We start from the raw sequence: 22,888 nt of genomic DNA on the forward strand, positions 1-22,888 counted from the left end.
GAAAGAGAGAATGTTGGGCTTAATAAGTTATTCAAAATACCCACTTTATTCCACTATTAAAAGTAGAGTCACTGATGTACATCAAAAAGATTCTTACCAATGGTAATGATATTATTACTGTCACTGTCATAAAACAAAAGCTTTCAAGCTTGAAGTTAGTATAAGATGGCTTTAAAATCATTCTAAATTATACATTTTGAGATGAAGATTTAAGACTAATTTGCTGGGTTTGTGGTACATTAACATTCATGGGAATTTTAACAGACAATTGAGACAATGGGTTGAATTCTCTTCTTAATTATTCAGGTATAAGTCAGAAGTAATTCCACTGAAGTCAATGGAGTTACAGTGTTGTAAGATTGATGTAAATGGGATAAGACTCAGGCCCACCAAAGTTAAATAAGCAATTCGTTTTATATGACTATGATCTAGATTTACTATTGTTTGATAGGTATTAACTGTTATTCAGATATCAAACTCAAAGGCTCACAGCATTAAATGGTAATCAGACAAAAGTTATTTCTCTAATTACATATATTTCACTAGCTAGTGAGTTATAAAAATATAAGTTATTTCTAAAAAAGCTAATTGTGCAGCGAGCTTTGATCTATAACAGAATTTTTTCATGGGAAAAAAAACCCACCATCTAAACTGGTTTTGTCAAGAATAGTCTGCAAATTCTGCTAGCATGAGCTGAGTGAATAGACTTTGTCCCTATGATATTGTTTTCTTTCCACTAAAATGCTGTTGCTCAGGGAGCTCTAGGCACTCACAGCAATATAGAACCCAATCCTCCAAACCCTTACTTATATTGGACCAGATCCAAAGTCTATGCTGTCAATAGGAACTTTTTCATTGATTTGCAACGGGCTTTGGTTTGGGTCGCTCATTAGGTCTTGACATCATTAAAGGTCTTCTTTTGTGCATGAGAGTTAGCAAGACTGGACCTGTAGGGATTTTTAAAAAACATTAATAAAAATAACATTGATCTATATTCCTATCCCAGGAGACCCTTCACACAGAAATACTTTAAGAAGTAGAAATATGCAGGCAGATGCTCATATGGGATAGACCTACACTTTCCTGACATCTGATTCTTGATTAATGCTTCAGAAGAAAATGAATCATTACCAGAGAAGATCCTTGCAGTTTGTCTTTAGGAGAAACCCATAATTTATTTTCATACTAACTCTTTTTCCAAAAAATAACAACAAAAATCAGTCTACAGTATAAAAAACTCAGAATTTGCAATTTAAGATTAAAAGCGGGTGAAACCAAATTTCACTGGAACTGCCACTTCTTTTAGAGATTGTTCAGTAATTAATGTGTCATCTTTTGAATGGATTTAAGTCTTCAAAGAATATCTCAAGTACTTAAGCCTCAATTTCAATGTGTCTGCAAAAAATTAACTAAGTCTAAGAGCCACAGAACAGCCATAGAGACTTATATTACAAATTCAGGCTTAAAGCAAAATGTCTTGAAAAGATGTTATTTTTTACTTAACAAGTCCAGAATTTTGAATTCAGTCTGCTCTTGACACTTCACTGTTTTATAATTTTAGATATCATAAGATTATATGGAGAAAAACAGATCCCTAAAGTCATAGTCTGGGTGGTACACTGAATGAGTTCTGCTTTTGAAACATTTATTCTCTTTTTTTATTTTAAAAAAGACAGTTGTGTGAATTAAGTACTCAAGAAAGGTGTCAGACTGGCTGTTTGAGGACATCAAGTTCACTGTTTTTCTTAAGGCAGGTTTAGCCAAGGAAGCCACAGAATGTAATGGGGAATCCACTCCTTTTCCATTTCTTTTTGCAGAAAAGTGCTTCAGATTTTATTACAGGATGAACCTCTGTAACCCAGAACTCTCTCATCCAGCACAATCTGTAATCCAGCATGATTTTAGTTAGCTGGACAACAGCTTATCATGAATGTGGCCAAGTTTTCTGTGGTCCCATAAAGTTAGTTTCCGGTCACCGGTCCTGGCTTTTAGTGTTCTGTGCTGTTTTTAGCTGTAGTTTACCCCTAAATATCTTCTTAAAGCCCACTAAACAGTGGAAGTTCTGTAATATGCCAGACAATATGACCTCCCATGGTCTGGCAAATTCTGTTGTCCGGTACCGGTCAGGTTCTGAGGGAGCCAGAAGAGAGAGCTTCAACCTGTATTTTATTTTGGAAAAAATGTTTCGAGCTCTAATGGTGATAAAGATAACCTGGAAAGCACGTACTAATTATAAATTAGCGATGTGTTCCTGAGTCTGCAGACAGCTTGAAATAATAGCTCTATGGAGTGTGAACTCTCAGTCATCGAAGTGTGGTATTAACTCTTAAACCCAAAAATATTGATAATATTGACTATTTCACTACTAATCGTTTTAACAGAAACATATAGTAATAGATGTATGTATAATATACTTAAATATAAGTTACTGAGGTTGTAAACTCTTTGGGGGAAGAACTGTCTTTTTTACTCTGTTTGTACAGCACCTAGCACAATGTAGTCCTGGCCCATAATTGGGGCTTCAAGGCATTTCTGCAATACAAAGAACAAATAAGTAATAATAGTAATTTATTAATAATATGACCCAAATCCTACATAGCCTCTATTTCCTCTCCAGGTTCACAAATCTCCATTAACCAGCAGCCTCCACTGATATATTCTACGATGCAATTAGAAGTTGTCACTTCAAAACTCTACAGCATATTGCAATGTGAGAATGAGAGACATCGTAAAATAAACTGAATAGCAAAATGGCTACAGTCCTGACATTCATTTTCCTAGTGACTGAACTAAAATAAACCTATCAGTATTTAAATTTAAATGATTTCATTGCAGAACTTCTCATATGTGCTGCATTGGTGTACCACAGAATCCACACACCCTGTTACTGAATTTATATCTAGCCTCCTGTTGAATACATTGGACCTTGGCTATACTATAGTCAGTTGTAACCATTTTGCAAAAAAACTGTTGCTTTCAGCAGAATTTGCAAAGAAATAATAAAACAAAACATATTCACATACAACAACTGAATGAAAAAGCTGCAATGATTATGATGAAATGATACTCTTTATTGAATTTCAATAATTTACAAAACATGTTTATGCAACATATGGGTTTGGCACATAGAAAATAAAGGAATAAAAATAATCTGAAAATCAGTAATGGAGCAAAGTGCAAAGAAAGCAGAGTCAGTGTACACAAAAAGATTAATGGTGGCCAATGTTCAAATAAAACAACAAACCTGTCTCAGTGAGTGGGCAAAAAATCAGCCCATGTGGCAAAGCCACACTGGCATGTCTGTGAAAGAAGCAAAATCATTCAGTAGATTTTGAAAAAGGGGAAAAGGTTCCATCTGTTTTAGGACTGGAGAGTAGTTTACAAATGTAGATAAGCAAATGTGTGTGTAAGTTTCACTGAACATGACAATAAAAATACTATTTTAAATAATATGATAAGGTGTTTAAAAGGATTGGAACATGTATTTAGAGTGTAAAATATCACATTGCTATAGATACAACTGTATCACAAAAATATATGCACCATATAAATTCTCATTAGCAATGGGATAGAAAATATAAAGATGAAATTGACCAGATGGCAAAATTAGATGTTACTGTGTGAATACAGACACCAACTGAATTAACAGTAGAGTCTCCATAATAAAGTCAAACAGGTTAAGGATTTGTGTAGTAATGAAACCAAATATTAATGCTAACCCTTGAAAACAGCTGAGGACATCTGGCTAAATCCTCAGCAGCTGTGTTTCAGTGACAGTCTGCTAAAATTAATCTAGCTATGCTAACTTATCCACCTGAGGATGTGAATGAGCATGTTGAAAGTTCAAAATGCAAGGTTAGTTTTAGCTGGATTGCAAGCTAACAGTTTTGACAGGTCTCACATACCACAGAAAATGCAAAATTCTGCAGTTCCCTTTTTGGTAAATATATGCTTAAGCAACTTCCCTTTGGGATTGCCTTGGCACTTGGGGTATGCCATAGCATCATGTCCCAGGTCTTTGAGGATCTGGATGGGATGAAAGCAATCGTTTATGATCTGCTGACCTGAGGCAAAAATGATCAACAAAACAATGAGAGACTGCACTGTGCCAAAGAAATGACCCTTGAATTGCACATAGACAAATTATGTAGGGCACATACTCAGCAACAAACCCAAGGAAGGTGGAGGCAATTGTACAAATGACTTGCAAACAAGAAGGCCTTAGAGAGATTAATGGGAATGTTAACATATCTAAGCAAATTCATCACTAATTTGTCACAATTAATTCCTCCCCTCAGAATGCTGCCTGGGGACAGTTCAGAACAGCACTGGGATGACTGACAGGAGAAAAGCTTTTGGAAATTGAAATAAGTTGTTACAGAAGCATCAGTGCTGAAATACTTTGAGATTAAGAAAGAGCCTAAAAACTAAGGTGAAAATTTCAGAAGTACCTAAAGGGCACAAGAGCCCAAGGGCTTGTCTATTCAGAGCATATCCTATTCTAGTTTGCACTGTGCACTAACTCGCCCCTGTGGCATCTAATGGCACACACAAAAAGTTCTCTAGTACACATTACAGTACTATATTATCACATGCTATGGATTCACAGTGACCAGTTACTGCACAATATAGTAGCGCATGCTAGAATTAACATCCCTCTGGCTCAGACTAATGACAGGTAGATGAGCCCTAAGTCCCATTTTCATAAGTAGGAGCTTACCTACCACTGAAAGTTAATGAGACTTAGATTTACAAATACCTACATTACTTTTGAAAATGGGATATAGGTTCTTAAGTCAGCCAGGGACTTCTCAACATTTTGTCCTAAAACAGTTCAAGATCACTGGGATTGAAGCACCAATTCTAACAAAACAGAACTACGTCCAGCAAGAAAAAGAACTGCTGGCAATAGGTTTTGTTTGTGAATGATTTCATTAATATTTTTGTAGGAAAAAAATAGTCAGTGTAGAAACAGACCATAAACTGTTGGGATATTACAGATATCCACCGTGCAAAGCGCAGCCCAGACTTGAGAAAATTAGAGTGAAATTGCAAAGGTACTTCATGCGGGCAGACCCTGGGCCTGAGGAGTACTTTGTAGTGTTAGAAATACAAGTGAAATGCTGATGCCTGGTAAAGAGCTTCTTATAGAAGCCATGCTTTTAGGGCTGCTTTTAAGCAGTGACAACAAGGAAGAAGGGTTTTATGCAACTATGACTCAAGTGTTACCCATTTATAATAGAAAATTAGACAAACTCAAGCAAGAACATGAAATGATCCAACCTTTCAAGAGCTTGAGCAAGTTATTCCAGACAGAAGGCTAACAGGAAAAGCCTAGGCACCTTCAAGTAGAAAACTGATTGTGACCATAGAGATGAAATTGCTCCATATGATGAGGTTCTGTACAAAGGACATTATCATAGCACCACACAACATGAGGTTGGAAATGCTAAGTATAACCTACAGTGCCCATTTGAGAATTGAGAAGTGCAGGAACAGAGCCCAAGGTGTTCTGTTCTGGCCAGGCATGCATGCTGCCATCAAAGATAAGGTATCCAAGTGGAAATCTGCAATAAATATAGGAAACAGAATGCAAAAAAAACCCACTGAAACCACATGAGATTCCTGATCGCACTTGGCCCAAGGTTGGCACAGATGTATTTGAATGAATGAAAATGATTACCTCTTATTGGCAGAATATTATTCTGTTGTTTTTTAAATTAACCTCTTACACAATACATTGAACAGCAAAATAATAGTACAATGTAAACTGTAATTTTTTCACCATGGGATTCCAGATGAGTTAATGGACAATAGATAATAGCCAACAATTTATAGATGTCTCATTTTGGTAATTTTCTTTGAATATCAGTTCAAGCAGACCATATCAAGTCCTTAAAATCGAGTTTATGAGCAGAAAAGTCACGTGCAAACATCAAAGAACTTGATTAAAAAAGGAGGTGTGGCAGATTCAATGTGTCCACACTTGGCCTTGTTAAAGAACTGCAATACACCACACATTTATTTATAAGGTTCACCAGTTCACATACTCAGTAGACAGACAGACAAAAGCTTTAGCAAGCTTATAGAGTCAAAAACAATTGCATAAAAGATACACACTAGGGAAGTAGAGAAGAAATGCTCTAACAAGGATGCCAAAAAGTTAACCCTGCTGGGGAGAAAAAATGTTAGAACTTTACAGAAAACTGGCTGGAGACACGCCAACATACCCTTCATCTCATCTGCAGCAAGGTCCTAAGCCCCCTTCCCCTACCCAGAGAGGCAGTCCTAGAGGAGGGACAGAAGAATGCTAGAGAAGAGAAATTAAAACACTAGTGATGTATTTCTTGTGGGTATCCAAAATGCTAGTGTTGGACCTTTCATGCTGACAGGTAACACGATTTAGTCAGTGACAGTGAAATATATCAGAAATGGCAAATACAAGTTCTAGCTACTGGATTCACTTCAGGCGCCAGACTTGCCACTGCAGAAGTAACTCTATAACCATGTAATCAGAAAGCTGTCACGGTTTAGAGATATGGAGGAGACAGAACAATCCACTTATCTGGCATTGATTCAAGAGCGTCAAACCTATATGCCTAGAGTTCTCCTGCTGTTGCATTTTACTATTTGGTTATATTAGTTTATAGCCATTTGGAACACTGGCTGTCTCTAGGACCACACTGAGGCTACATCTACACTCGGGGGTTTTGTTGACAAAACTGGCATTTTGTCAACAAAACCTGGGGAGAATCCATATTCTCAAGGAGGTCTGTTGACAGTAGATCAACAGAATGCAGAACTTTTGTCAGCTGTCTTATCCTGCTCCCCAAAAGGAAGAATGCCTCTGTCGACAGAGGTCCGTTGACAGAAAGCCAGTCTGGATGATCCATGCTGCGTTCTGTGAACAACAAAGGCCTCCAGGGTGCTGTGCACATATCCTGGGGAATGCTCTCTCCACAGCAAGTGGAGATCTACAATCCCTGCCTCCAGCCATTCTTAGAGGCGTGGAGAACCCTGGAAACCCTGTGGCAGGAGGCTGAATGTGTGGAATCAGCCCAGCAGCATGCTGCTCATCCCCATGCCCTTGGAACCACTCCAGTCAAGCCAGATTGCACAGATGTCAGAAAGCCAGGGCCCTCACAACCCCCTGGCACTTCAAGAGAGCAGCTGGAGGGGTCCCAGGAGCCACCCCAGGGGACAAAGCTTCAGGCCACCTCCTGGACCATGGAGCAGATGTGGGTGAAGGTGAAGGAACTCCATCAGAACTACACATGGGCTTGTGATATCTAGGGCAGGACCCATGACCCCTCCCCTAGTATGGGGAGCTGCACCACCCCCCACAGCTGGAGCCCAAGAAGGAGAAGGTGGAGGAGCACCCCAGAACCCAACCCCCACTGGAGCCAGAGGCACACAGTGAGTCCGAAGCGAATGGGAACACCCTCATCATTGCCCTGGAGGGTCCTTCTGGTAAGTACCCTGTGTGTTGCACACCAAGGACATGGGAGCTAGGCACAGACAGGGCACGCTGCGAGTGTCACCAGGCCGGCTTGGGCAGGACCTCATGCTGTGGTCCCAGCACATGGAACCAAGTGCAAGGTAGCATGTCCCACCTGGACTCAGCAGGCAGCTTCCAGATGTGGGCACCAGCCTCCTGCCAGCTCACAGGAGGCTGGACAAGCCCCAGGCCCTGGGAGTGGGGGCCCTGCCATGGCTGGAAGTGGGCTAGCCACACGAGTGTTAGCCTGACTCCAGACACACAAAGGAGTGTGGCTCCCAGCATGCCCACAGGTGAGAGTCAGCACCCACTTCTGGGGACAGTACAGTGAGCCGCACATGCCTGAGGGGGGCAACCACCACCCACCACCCATAGGGGGCCCTTCTGTGGCCAAACAACCCCTTCTTGGCTGCTAGTGGGGGTGGGAGCCTGCAGTGGTTAGCCTGGACCTTAAGGCACCATGGAGTCCCCGTACTGCAGGGCCTGCTGTGCAGGCCACACATCCCTGTCCCGTGGCCTGGGAGGTGTTGGTTGCTGCTCACGGGGGAGGGGGTGGGGGTGCAGGGCAGGGCCTTAGGGGTTGTGTTGTGTGAATGACTCCTAACAGCTGGGCCTTCACTGTGTGAGGGATGAGCCAGCCCCACCTCCCTACCAAGGTGAGACAGCCCCACCCCAGCACTGGAGCAAGCAAGCCCCAAGGCAGCACCAGGGTAAGCCAACATTCTCCAACCAAGAAGGTGAACATATGACCAGAAGGGCCATCGCTGGGCAAACGATGACCTCCAGAGGGCCCATACTGCTGACCTCTGGAGGCTAACCGACCTCTTGGAGCATTGGCTGTGGGACAACCAGGTGTGGTGGTCACGGTCTTGGGACCAGCTGATGTCCTGCTTCGATGCTGCCACCGGCATCTGATGGGACCTACTGGCCCAGTCACCTGTGGCCTCCAACCCTGCCTCCACCACTCCCCCCACATCTGACCTCCCCAGCTCTGCCCCTGCTGCCCCCACCCCCACACCCCTTCCCACACTGGCCACCCTGCAAGGCTTCCTCGAATTTTGGCAGGGCTGAAGGCCATAGCCATGCCCATGCCCCACTCTCTAGGACCGCCTGCTCCCCCTGTTGAGCCTGAACCCACCACCCATATCTCCCCATGTTCCTGCCCCAACCCAGCCCTGATGGGTACCATAAGCCGGCAGCAGAGGGGATCCTGAGGCTGACACCGCTTGGGGTCCTGCTCCCTGATGAGGTCACGGCCCCCCATCCCCTCCCCAACTCTATGTTCCAAGCCCCTTTTCAAGTTATTATGCCCCCACCTGCTGTCCCAAGCCCCCCACTGTATATAGTTCACTGTTTGTAAATAGTTTGTTCTTACACTGTTTATTTAAAAAAATTCTCATTGTTAAATTAAAAAAGGTATTTGAGCACCACCACTGTGTCTGTGATTATCATGCAGGGGTCAGAGAGGGGCTAAGGGGTGTAGGGAGGGATTGTGGTGGGGACAGGGCAGGGCTGCAGACCCCAGGCCCCCACTGGACGTGCCCTGGGGAGGATAATTGGGAGCCATGGGAGAAGTTCTCCCTCAGGGCCTCATGAATCTACAGTCCATCCCAATGGGCCAAGGGGGATTGGAGGTGCACCTGGCTGCTCTTAGCTGTGGCCAGAATCCACCCCCACCCCAGGAGGAAGGCCTCACACTTTTCCTCCACAATGTTGTGTAGGGTACAACATGCGGCCACAACTTGGGGGACATTGTGCACCCCTAAATCTAGACAGGTGAGAAGGCACCAAAAGTGTACAGGTGGCTGAATGCACACTGCGTCTGCATTTGTCCCAGCTGAGTTGGGCATTAAAGAGTTCCTGGCTCGGGTCCAGCTGGCTGGTGTATAGCTTCATAAGCAAAGGCATAAGGGGACAGGCTGCTGTGTTCCCCACAATGCAGAGTGACATGTGCACATCCTCAACTTCCAGCTCCCAGCGGGGAATGAAGGTGCCCGTCTCCATCCTTTGGCATAGGCCAGAGTTGCGGAACACCCAGTTGTCATGCGTCCGGCTTGCCCACCTGATGTAAATGTCGCTGAACCATCCATGGTGGTTGACCAGGGCCTGTAGAACCACAGAGGAATATTCCTTGAAGTTGATGTACTTGGCCATGGTGTGGTCCGGGCCATGGATCAGGGGTTTGGATCCCGTCAACAACCCCAAAGCAGTTTGGGAAGCCAGGGCGGCAAATCCAGGCACGGTCATGTCCACATCTGCCAGATGGATGATCCTCCCTAGCAGGAGCACATCAATAGCCAGCACAACCTGCAAAGGAAGGTGACCAAAAACAAAAGTCAGGGACTGAGGGAGGGAGTTCCCATCCCCCACCCGTTCCCTCCATTGGAGCTCTCCAGGAGCCCCACTGACAGGCCACCCTGGCCAGCAGCAGGGCTCTGTGAGGGTTGGATGGCACAGTCCACCAGGGATGAGGCTTCCCCCCACTTGTACCTCCAACCCTGCTTCCTGAGGGTCCCCCTTGAGACTGTAGCCCAAGAGTGCCTTACCTCCATGAGGAGGGCTTTGATGGTGGACTTCCCCAGACCAAACTAGCTTCCCATGGAGTGGTAGCTGTTGGGGGTTGCAATCTTCAAGACAGTGGTGGTGACCTGCTTCTTCACAGGGATGGTGGGCCACAGGAGGGTGTCCTGTCTCTGGAGGATGGGGGTGAGCCAGGAACAGAGTTCCAAGAAGGTGTCCTTCCACATGTTGAAGTCCTGGAGCCACTGCTGGTCACTCCAGTGCCCCAAGACCAGCTAGTCTCACCAGTCGGAACTGGTGTGGTGCCTCCAGATATGCTTGTGCACGCAGGAGTGGGGGGGTCGAGCACAGTGGGCCCATGTGGCAGCAATGGCATGCTCCTCAAAGCTGGTGCTAGGCTCACCCACCCAAAAGAAGAGGAGGATGGCTGTGATGAGGAGCACCAGATGCTGAAGAACCTCTGGTTGGGGCCAGTGCAAGCCTGGGGGGCTGCTCTGGCACCATGGCTATCTGGAAAGTGCTATGTCTCTCAGCAGCTTGTCGTGGAGGTAGGCAAACCTCAGCATGGTCAGGGAATGGGTGCCTGGGGCAGCCCTTTAAGGATGCAGCTCCCAGAGGCTCCCAGAAGGGTTTGAGGTTATGCAACCTTTTCTGATGGGATTCTGGGGTCTGTTCTGTCGAGAGAGTGGCTGGGCAGTCTGGCCACTCTCTATCAACAGAGACTATTGAAATATCAATCTGTTTTGGTATCCAGCCACAGTTTGTTGACAGAGGTTTTGTCGGAAGAGATCTTCTGAAAGAAACTGATGTCGACAGATCCGTATAGTCTAGACGTAGCCTGAGAGAAAAGTCTCTCTGCTCCCTTAAACCACTGGGACAAGCCTTTGCATGAGCTAACCAAGATGGGAGGTACTTTGTATGCTCTAATCCAATCCCAGCAAAACCCCATCACAATCTGGTCCTCTACATATATAATGCTGATGGACCTGAACGTGGGACTTTAGGTGCTAAAGCCAAGTGCTCTCCCACATGAGCTAAAGCCCAGCTGGCTCTCAGCCAAGGCTGTAGAGCAGAGAGTTCACTCTCGCTAGTACGTGGCCTCAGAGCCTCTGGGGTTACATACTTATTGCTTCAAGAAACATATTTGTAATGTTTACATCTTTGTTTTATTATTGAGTTGGAACATAAGCTATTTTTGAACTCTTCAAAATTCACAATTAAAGGCCGGTATTTCGTCCTGATGTCCAGATTTTTGTTTATTTGCAATAATTTGTTTCATGCCAAATATCTTTGTCTTTAATCCTTACTCATTCAGCTCCCACTGAATCACACTGCTCTGAGTAATTGAAGTCACTGGGAGTTTTGAGGGAAGATTTAGAGATTTCCAAATATCCTTTGTTTAGTGTGAATAGTTAAAAACGAACAAGTGCTATATTTAGTACTGGCTTGCTAGCTGCCCCATTTTGACTGGGAGTGTCCTGAATATTTTCAGTCTTGGCCAAAACCGCCGGATATGTTTCTGCCTCAGATGTTGACTACCCCTCCCCACACACACAGGCTAAGTCTACACTGAAGAGCTCCTCCAAAAAAGCTTCTTTCAAAAGATTGTGTCCATAGACAAAAAAGTGGATTGAAAAAAATCAGTCTGCTCTTTCGATAGAGAGAGTTCACACAGCCCTTGCTTTTCCAAAAGAACAGACCAGGGATTGAAAAATCAGGCATCATGAAGACTACTCTTTCGATAAAAAGGGCCCCCGGGGTGTCTACACATGTGTTTTTCTGAAAGAGGGCTATCAGAAAAAGTGCTATGTTCTTTCGATTTCAGATTGAAAGAGCACTTTACGTGTGTAGACACTCCATGGCTTCCTTCAAAAAAGGCCTGTTTTTTTCGAAAGAACTTGCAAGTGTGGATACAGGCGCATGTGCGCGCGCACACACACAAACACGTACTTTTTGCCTCCTGCCAACAGGGGTCACTGTGGGAATCAATCAGAGACCTGTGTCAATCACCTCCCTTTTCATTACCTTGCTCCCTTTTCTCAGCAACTACCATCTGGGCTCTGCTGCAGGCTACAAAGCAGCACATGAGCTAAGAGGATAACTGGGGAATGGCAAAGATTCACCAGCCTAATCTCCCACTCTAAGTTTGCAGAAAGTAACAGGCAGAGGGGTGCAGAATGGCCCATTTCTCCCACCTCTTGAGGAGTTAGGGGAGAGATACAAGATGTCACGGATGGGAAAGAGGATAAAGGGATAAAGGAAATGCAAACCCAAGGGTGATGGAAAGACACAGCTGGAGGGATATAGAAATTAGGCATTCAACAATATGGAAGTTAGGGCAAAAAGTGTCACAGCAGTGAGGGAAAGGAAACCACAAGTCCTCCACTGTAGGACAGGCCTAATAATCAGTTAGACTCTGCTCTATCTATCAGAGGATTTGGATGCTTAAACTACTTTGTTCATTTGAAGACCTGAAAATTCTTGGAAGTCCCCAATATCCACTTTTTTGACACTATTTGGCTATGTCTACACTAGTCAAAAACTTCGAAATGGCCATGCAAATGGCCATTTCGAAGTTTGCTAATGAAGCACTGAAATACATATTCAGCACCTCATTAGCATGCAGGCAGCTGCGGCACTTTGAAATTGACGCGGCTCGTCCAGACAGGCCTCCTTTTCGAAAGGACCCCGCCTACTTCGAAGTCCCCTTATTCCCATCTGCTCAGAGGAATAAGGGGACTTCGAAGTAGGCGGGGTCCTTTCGAAAAGGAGGCCCGTCTGGATGAGCCGTGTGGCAGCGAGCCGTGTCAATTTCGAATTGCCGCAGCCGCCCGCATGCTAATGAGGCGCTGAATATGTATTTCAGCGCTTCATTAGCAAACTTCGAAATGGCCATTTGCATGGCCATTTCGAAGTTTTTGACTAGCGTAGACACGGCCTTTATGTCTTAAAAGACTTACATACTTCGATGACTCAGCCTTATTTTGAATATTTCAGTTAGTTAAAACTCAGTAAACAGAATACTAGGAGAGGTGCTGAAACCAAGAAGGAGCAGGTGGAACAGCTCAAAGAGTCCACTATGGCAATGTCTACACAGAGCTCTAACCTTGAAAAAAGCTATGAAATTTGTGTGAGGCAAAGCAGACAAACAGGTTCAGTACATTCTAAGAGCCTGGTTGCAGCTCTGTTTGCAGGTGGAAGTTGGGCTGAAAGAAAGTTCTAGACAGAAACTTGTTGTAATACACATCCAAAGTGTATGGGCTGGACCCTGCACTGGCTTGGGGAGGAACTCCGTCGGGGGCTGGGCTGGGTCCTGTGTTGGGTGGGGAAGGGGCTGGCATGGTGTGTGTGTGGGGGGTCTCTGTCGGGGGTCTGGGATAGGCTCCACATGGGCTGGGAGAGGGGATGGGGCTGGCACAGTGCAAGGAAACATCTGTTTGGGGGCTGGGCCAGGCCCCAAGCTGGCCAGGGGAGGACCTGGGGCCACAAGAGTGCAGTGGGTGGAGGAACATGTTAGAATCTTGCCCAGACAGACAGATGTATGGACACAGGACAAATAATATCTATGATAAACATATCAACCAATTTTACAAAAGCTGCAATATAATTTAGGTAACCAATGATTAGTCTTCCTTTTGAACATACACATTTGAGCTATACCACACAACTTTCTTATTCCCATCCAAACTTTCACACTGAGAGCTAGTGCTGATCCCAGCACCAACACATGTGGGGTTACGGAAATACTTGTAGAATTTCACCCTTTGTGAATAGTTTGGTGTGCTTAGGGGATGTGGTTAGGAAAAACTCAAAGACAGGTGAAGAACAGCAAACAAACATGCTTAATTGTTCATGACACAGTGTGTGACAAAAAGCGTGGATGGGTGTTTAGGGTAGTGAATTTGGAAGATTGCCTTCCAGAGCAGATACAAAGCCAAAAATGCTCGTTAACTATCTCATGGGACTTTTTGCACAGGCGTGCTAGGCATGGAATCCTGACAGAATTCCACTTTGGAAAATATTTTAAATACATTGGTTTGTGTGTGTGTGTGTGTGTGTACACACAAATATATGAGAGAATACATAATTGTAGGATGCCACATAAAGATTTTATCAGCATGAGTTTGAGATTTGTCACGTTACCCATGAATGATGAAGCCATGAAGGAATTATGCATGTCAACCCAAATGGTACAATTCAGCAATACTATCTTTATGTCTCACAACAGTATCATGTATTCTGCATCATATTTTAGAGAAAAATAATTTACAAATGCTGTAGAGATTTGAAATATTTTATTGGACTTTTTCTGCATTCAGTAGACTTGGTAACTTTGTAAGATCTGTTCTTTTTTTTTTTTCCAGGCTTGGAGGGGGAGAAATTCTGAACACTTGATAATTAGACCAAATGTGATATGAAACTTTTGCTTTAATACAGGTTGAACCTCTGTAATCTGGACTCTCTAGTCCAGCAGCATCCATCATCCAGCATGATTTTTATTAGCTGGAAGTCCACTTACAATGTGTGTGGCCAAGGTTCCTATGGTCTCACAAAGCTTGTTTACAGCCATCAGTCCTGGTTCTTAGTGTTCTGTGCTGTTATTTAGTGCTAATTTACCCCTAAATGTCTTCTAAGAGCCCAGTAAGCAGTAGAATTGTTAGTAATGTGCTAGACAATATTGACCTCCTGTGATTCAGCAAATTCTCTTGTTGGCATTGGTCAGGTCCCGAGGGTGTCAGACTAGAGAGGTTCAACCTGTATTTTTTTTCTTTTAACAGCTGCATTCTTTATATTTACATATGTAGCTAGAGATATAAATAAGGAAAGACTTCCGAAAATATTTTAAACATCTGTTTACATGGAGAAATGTCCTATAGTTAAATTTTGCTGTTCTGGACATTTTCAGGGCAGGAAACAAGTGCTAAAAGCAAGCTGGAAATCTCGCCTTTCCATTGGGATAGTACAGAAACAATTAGATCCGCAGGGATGAGAGATACCAATCTTTTGATCCATTTTTGGCACACAACTGAATGTTACCTTTGCTGGGGCTCAGGCAGGTATAATTTATTGTGAGGGAAATTCTACAGCGTGGGGAAAGAAGAAGACATTTCTCTGGTAGGTTGGCTTTAAAAAAATGGCAGCTGTTTGATGCTGTTCGTGTGTTAAGAACATTAGAACTAGCACAGAGAAGATGCATTAGTGGTAACAGAGTAACTCAAAAGTGATTGATATATTAATTGATTACATGACTATCATCTTCACATATGAACTACTGATGGAGTACTGGACTTTTTTTAAAGGTCGCCCAGAACATCACACTATCAGATTTCATAACTTTCGTCAAACTTTAACCCATCAGGATGAACTTTTCTGGAACATTTCAGACAAAGCAGTTTAATTGTTTCCACCTATCATCCTAAGGAAAAGTACTGTGTTTTGGCCACGCTATAAAAATTCTTGTGACTTATTCTTTGAAAAGTTCTGGACACCCACATTTTGGAGCAGTGACATGGCATTTGGACATGGGGTACCCTTTATATCAGGCATGTGCCTTGTTCACCACTATGAAAACCTGTCCAGATTTGCCCAAAGTTATAAGCCTTTCAGAATTGCAGTTCATACATGCTTAGTAAGGACTTCATAGATAATAGCAACTAAATTCCTGATGGTTCCATCTATGCTGAGCAAGCTTCCTCTTGGGGCTGAGCAGGATTTTTCCTTCAATTGCAGCTCTGTGCTGCTGAAGGTCATACCAGGTCTGGGCATCTGAACACTGTTTCATGTATGCTGAGCGCCTTCTCCCTGTTAGGCCCAAGTAGATGCCTGATTCAAATGCAGAGGAGGGAGAAGCAAAGCCAGGGAGTATATTGGAAAAAAGATGATTAAGAAGAGTGTGACTGAGAGTGGAGACTGGCAGGGCATAGAGTGACAAGAAAACTGGGGCTGGCTGAGAAAAAAGACTGTGACTGGGAGCCGGGGTGGAGAGTTGGGTGGAGAGCCATGGGCTATGTCTACACTACAGTGATCTGTCTACAGAAGCCACTGTCAGAACAGATCTTCTGACAAGATCTGTAGATGAGTGCATCCACACATAAAAGCTGATTGAAAAAGTGAGCCACACTGTCAACCGAGAGTGGCCAGATTGCTCAGTCACTCTCTCGACAGAATGGATGACTGGAAGCAGTGCAGACAGGGCTGCCCGGTGACCCAGAAGCCCTGTCTGTCTACAGAGGGCTCACCAGAGCAGCCACACAGCTTTTTTGTCGACAGATTCTGTTGAGAAAGGTGCTCTGCCTCATGGGGGGTAGGCAGAATGCTGTTGACAAAAGTGCCACTTTCTGCTGATTTACTGATGACAGAACACATTTTTAGTGTGTATGCTCCATCAGTTTTGCTGAGAAAACTTTCTAGTGTAGATGTAGCTGTGGAGATGAAGATGCGAAGGGAAAGGAGATCAGTGGGGAGGCAGATCTGACAAGTAAGCAAGGGCAGGGAGAAACAAGCTGGGAAAAGAACCTGGAACAATGAACTCTGATGGATAAATGCAGAGACTGGTCCAGGAAGGGACAGTGGTACAAGAAACATGAGATAGATGTGGGATGGCTAGAGACCAGAAAGGAAAAAAGACAGATTGGACAAAATGCCAGGAGTGGAGGGAACTGGAGGATTGGTACGGTCAGACTGAAACTTGTTGGCCACATAGACTGGGATGTTTTGGAGGGAAACACAGGCAGTATGGTGTAAGAAGGAACTTCTTTGTAGTGTTGTTATGATTATGTCTCACTATGTTGCACCTTTCTAAAGCAGCAGGAAGGCCCTATAGTAAACACATTTTCCCTGCTCCCCCGGCATGCCTGTGCTACCCTTATGTAGGCGTGATGCCTCCAACAACTATGGCTGTAGATAGCCTCGAGCACACCCATCATGTGGTTCTGAGTCCAAGAATCACTCTGCCCACACTTTATTTCTCACTCTCTGGTTTAATTTGATTTTTTCTCCATGCCCCCTCACTGCTCCCACACATCATACTGCCTTTACGTGGAATGCGATCTCAATAGTGTTTGAGCACTCAAATTTGTGAATTTGCAACAGATTTGAAATTAGGCAAAAGGAGTTTCTTAACCCACTTTAAGAAGTCAGTTGTGGCACCGGGTGCTGCTGCCACTGACTCCTCTTGTGGGTCCCTGCCCTGCTGCCACTGAAATAATGGAACTAAATTTAATTTGTTTGACATCTGGCAGGATGGTAGGAGGTATCCAGCAATTAAACCAATTAAATTTAGTTCCATTATTTCAGTGGCAGCAGGGCAGGGAGCTGCCTGTGCTGCAGGTGGGCGAAGTGCTAAGGCCACAGGAGAACTGGAGGAGCCCCTACATCTGTCCCTGCTTGAGCTCTGCAGCCCCATTGAGAAGGAGGTGGTGACTGTGGAGGAGGAGGAGGAGCAGCAGAAGCATGTGCAGCTGGAGGAGCTCGTCAGCTGAGGCAGGTTAATCCTGGGAGTAGAGGGGTGGGTTTGGAGCTGAGAGGAGTTAAGCCTGGGGATGGGGTGGTGGTTTGTGTGATGGGGGTTAAAGCCTGGGGATGGGGGGCGGGTTTGGGGGCCAAAGGGGGGTAGAGCCTGGGAATGGGTGTGTGTGTGGAGGGTTGATGTGAACATTGCGCCTTCCGGCTTAAGAGCCTGTCCACAGGTGTAGCGTTTTCCTTGTCCTCATTTGCTCTCCAATCCAAGGGTGAACGTAACTTAAACTTTCTAACTGGTGCATATCATTGTGTGTGCGCTATTTTTAAAACACGGATTACAAAAAGTATGGTATGACATTATTTATGAATGACTGTCTCATATTCACATGCATTGTGGCTCTGGAAGTATTGATTTTGTAACTGAATTTCAAAAAATGGCTCTTCTCACTAATATGGTTGCAGACCCCTGTCCTAGGCTTTAGGGTCTGTTCTCCTAGCAATGCATGAATGAATCTCAAGAAAATGCTAGCCATGGCCCATTCCCTTCTTCCCCACAGTAAGGTTTGGAAAAGTCCTCAGCATGGTCAGGAATCACCACCAAGTATTTGTCCATGCTACCACAGTCTCCCTTCCCATTCTGTCCTCCTTTTACATATTTGTCCCTCTATACTATGTATTTGGGGTATGTTGAGGAATAACACATAATTATCCAATCTTGCAGCCTTTCCAGGTGCATAGTTTCAGGCTAAGCTCTGGCTGTAGGAAAGCAGTAAGTTTGGATCAGTAGTATTCCTTGACCCAAACAGGACATGTACATTTCCTAGGGACATTACAAAATTATTAGTAGGCATTCTCCCTACAACCATTAAGAATGCTCATATTACACAGATTTTTAATATCTGAAAAATAAGAATAGAATAGCTAATGGTATAAATATATTAATTGATATCAATATTAAAATAACCTGCTTCAGCATAGATAAAAGGACAAGATTTCTTTTTATTTTAATTGAATAATTCAACATAATGCTTTAATACACTAATGTCTATTGCTTACAGTTTTCACTCTGAGGTATTGAAAGGAAATCATTACTTTGTAGAAAGCAAAAATGCAGAGGAATAGCAAGGAAATTCAAGCAAAAGATAGTTAAATGAGGCAATGCATTAGGCTGATAATAGTGATACAAACCTGGGGAGAACAATACATGAATTAGGGATAGGTGAACTGGTTCAGATTCCATTAAAACAAAACAAAACAAAACACTTACCTGCTCCTTACACCCAACCATGGACCTTTGATTTTTTTTTAATTAACCTTCCTTGAGGTTCTGAAATACTCAGATAATTGCTTTGCCAATTTCAGAATCAGACTAGTTTCAGAATCAGATAGTTTCATCACTCTATTCCCTTGATATTTCCAGCTCAGACTGGCAACTTCAAGAGGCTTAGATAGTTTAGATAAACTTTGGATAGGGATTCTAAAATTTGTATGCTTGTCCAGAGGGGAACTGCAAAATTTCTAAAGCTGTCCATCCTTAACATGTACTCTTTGCACACACACACCAAACCAAACCAAACCAAACCCCAGAACTAAGAAAGATATAGACTTATTCATAAGCCCAATCACTGCATGGAACTCCTATCAATTTCTGTGGAAGTTCAGTTCCTATGTACTAGTTAGTACTTCTCCAACTAGCATATCTAGCGTATGCCATAATCATATACAATTGTTGAGCAAATAAATATGTAAACAAAATTATTTTTGTTTATATCTTACTTGAGTTCTTGTGAGCTCGTGGCCAGCATACTTCGAATACTTTTGTCAGCCAAGGGGCAGCCAGACAGACTGTAAGACATGGCAGGATAGCCCAGTAAGTCAACCTTCTTACAAGCTAATCTCTCCCAAACAAACACAACATAAAAATAAAAATTAAAAATTGTAATGCAGAAAAGCGATGGGGCAAGTGCTGTAATATTGAATTTTGTAATATAGTTAACCCTCTGAATATATTTAGATATGAATTTTACTTTCAATACCACATAATGTAAATGAACTTTTTTTGTTTTTACTAAGTACTAAAATGTAACAAAAATATTTGCAATCCTGGGTTAACTACTCAAAATCTTAAGAAAACTTTGGAAATTTTAGTAATCTATTTAAAATAAAAGACGTTTATACAACACACAAATTAGCATGCTTTTAATATCAACATATATTACTCAAAGGGTTAACACATAGTTCAACAGTTTTACTTTGACAGCATTGTTGAGGTAAGCTGAAAACAATAAATTGAAAAGACAGAATCCACCATGAAAAAAATGAAGTCACACCTTCTATGTGAGGCGTAATTACCAGTCACATGACCACTCCCATCACACCCTGGTGTTGGACATCTGCCACCAAACAAAAACAAAAACAGCCAAAATAGTAAGTATGTTTAAAAAAAAACTTTTAAAAGTTTCATTGTTTCCAGTTTAGCTGCAATGACTGCAAGGGGATTTAAGCATCTTACCAAAAAGCTGCAAAATGAACAGCATTAAATGAAAATGGCATCTCAGTACAATATAGCATCATTAAGAACAAGCAAATACATGTTAGCTCATCACTTTACTTAACTGGCAGTTGGAAACATTTATATGCAGCAAATGTCGCATGCTCATACTGCAAGGCATATATATACTTGTTTGGTTAAAAAGACAGAGAAAAGGTTAAAAGAGAAAAAAATAATTTCACCTCACATTATGCTTACGTTATTAAATCCTTTTTGCTCTCTTTGCATTGAGGGTACTTGGGTTTAGGGCTTGGGATTGTAACTTCACCAGGATATCGTCGTTCTTCAAGTGCCTCTTGGAAAGGATCCAAGTCTTCTGGCTGCCGGCAAACACAGGTATTAGTCCCACTTAGGTGAGGCTGAAATACACACAGAAATAATGCTTGTACAGCTATAAGACTTATCTCCTTCATTATTCCCACTCAATCAAAAATGTTGACATTTTATCTTTTTCTCACCTGCTAGACATTTATATAGTACATTTATATTTCAACACACACTTCGGAACACAAGAAAAATAATTATATTATTTAATTTGAGGAGAAAGAGGCACAAATCAGATATCCTTTCTCATACGGTGTCTATTTGCAATCATATCAGCAGCTGCCTCTGACAGTCAACTAACATTCTCTTTTGCAAGAATCAATACTTTTCGCAAAGTCACAAGTTTTTACAAACCGCAGTCACAGAAAAACAAAGCCCAAATAAGTGTTTTATCCATCAAAATGACAACTTCAGTAACATTCTTAAATCATTAAGAAGCACTCCCCTAAAGATGAATCAGGAATGATTTTAACAGCCAACTGCTAAACTCACATACAGTATCACAATCTGGGGCAAACCTCAATGGATCTGCTTGGCAAAACTTAAATTTGTAATTAAATTTACAGATGGATTTAGCCTTTTATATTTGAAACTTAAGCATTAATTTCAGCAGTGAAGATAATGTGGCAGAAAGCACTGAGGCAGAAACTCCTGCAGATGGTGCTGTGAGCAACAGAATTAAAGAATGATTCTACTTATTTCAGTCAATGTGCTGTATGGTATTTAATATCTCCAATGAAAGAAATTTTGGCCTCAACTAAGTCAATGGCAAAGCCCCCACTAATTTCAGCAGAGTTAGGCTTGCATCCAGTGTATAGAAAGCAAATAATCACTTTACTGTATGTTTCTAAATTTGCTTTTCTAAATCATGCCGTCATATATTTTAATTAAAATAAATTAAACAGAGATATTGATACACATAATTGATGAGAATTCTAATCTATAATGGAAATCAGGCAAGAGAAAAATGTTGCTATTTGGATTGTAAAATCATGTTTAGCTTACCATGGAATAAGTATGGCAAACAGGCTAGTGAGCAAGAGCTGAAACATGACAAATACAAACAATAGCCTCCCCCTGTTTCCCACAAACAAGCAGTTGTCTGGCAACTGTCAGGACCACCCTTTTGAAGAGGTGGCTGAAAACACTTACTACATATCACACACTTTGAAACTTAAAACAAATTCCCTACGGAGTAAGTTTTCTTTCTTTACCTCTTTCTGTTCACACCATTTTAGACTATCATACCTCATGTTCCTTCTTAATACTCTTGAAATAAAGTATTTGATTACTATGGTATAAAGGCCCTAGTGTGTGTCCCTTGGACACCCAAAGGTTTCTCCTCCTACTTTCCTGAATGATCAAGGAATATAGAAACAGGCATTTTGAAGACAATATCCTAGTTAACTGAACAAATGGAAAAGTTATATTGTACTCTGTTCATGTTTCTTGTGTATATATAAACACACTCAACTATTCAGACCTTTGCTTTTGATCCTTAACCTGAGAAGAGTATCTTGTCCTGAAAGCTGGTAAAAACTTGATACCAACATTGAAAAAATGTTATGCCAACTTGTTCAGATGGAATAAGGTAGATCTGGAAAATTAGAGCATCTTCACAGAAGAAAATATTTGTTAAGAAGACAGTTCTGTTAGAAAACATGATTCACACTCATGGTTCAGGTTTTGTCAGATGGAAGTTAGTCACCGATCAGATGTGTGCCAACACGACATATTTTGAAAGATTAACCAAGAAAGTCCTCTTGTCAGGAACCCATCCATTTTTTGTTTATTACCCACGCATTGTGTTTCCTCTTCCTATTCGGATTTTAGAAATCTAACGATTTAAAGCATTCAGATTGCAATGAGAACCTGTAGATGAAAAAAGACATACATTAATCTCTTTGGAATCATCTTCATCTATCCTTCTGGGCTTCATTTTAGTATAGTCCACTGGCAAGTCCCAGCAGTCTCCCTCATTCAGCTGGTAACACCGGTTATTCATCACAGCTTGCCGTTGTGGTGACATTGGCTCCAGTGGTGTCAAAATGGTACAGCAACCATCTCGCTGCCTCTGTTTGTTCATGCTGAGATCCAAGGTCCCATTTTCATCTACCTCCATATCAGGATTCTGTCAAAATAATAGAAATATTGTTAATTCAGCTTTTGATTATCAAATTGTCACCTCCCTGTGTTTTTAATCTGATTGGTTAGTAGACTCATAAAAGGCTTTATCATGGCTGTATAGATTGTAAGCAATAATCCCCCTCCCACACACACAGCATGATTCTGTAACACAGTATTAATGCTGTTAAAGTAGATTCAATCATATCTCAGCAAAAGGCTAATCTGATATTTGGATGAAAAGGGGAGACTTCCCACTACCTATCGCACCCAAATGATGGTGTAAAATTTTTCAGTGAAATGAGCAATGCCCAAATGTATTTTTTGTTGCCATGTTTGTGTCTCTTATTTACTCCCTGACAGCTTAGTCTACCAGAGTGAACATCTGTATGATTCTGCCTACTTCCAGT

The 22,888-nt window shown here is 42.4% G+C and overlaps 1 protein-coding gene across 3 annotated transcripts in view; it reads right to left on the reverse strand.

The window, feature by feature from the left end:
* Window positions 1-22,888, reverse strand: part of MYT1L (myelin transcription factor 1 like) — a 178,346-nt gene that overhangs the window by 59,994 nt on the left and 95,464 nt on the right. For all 3 annotated transcript variants that reach the window (XM_074988935.1, XM_074988934.1, XM_074988932.1), the window contains exons 12-14: window positions 22,249-22,485; window positions 20,229-20,350; window positions 19,256-19,324 (exon numbers count right to left, since the gene is read on the reverse strand). In XM_074988935.1, coding sequence (XP_074845036.1) covers window positions 19,256-19,324; window positions 20,229-20,350; window positions 22,249-22,485 — 428 coding nt within the window. The remainder of the gene's footprint in view (window positions 1-19,255; window positions 19,325-20,228; window positions 20,351-22,248; window positions 22,486-22,888) is intronic.

The sequence above is a fragment of the Carettochelys insculpta genome, chromosome 3 (genome assembly GCF_033958435.1).
Source record: "Carettochelys insculpta isolate YL-2023 chromosome 3, ASM3395843v1, whole genome shotgun sequence".
Classification (NCBI taxonomy): Eukaryota; Metazoa; Chordata; order Testudines; family Carettochelyidae; genus Carettochelys; species Carettochelys insculpta.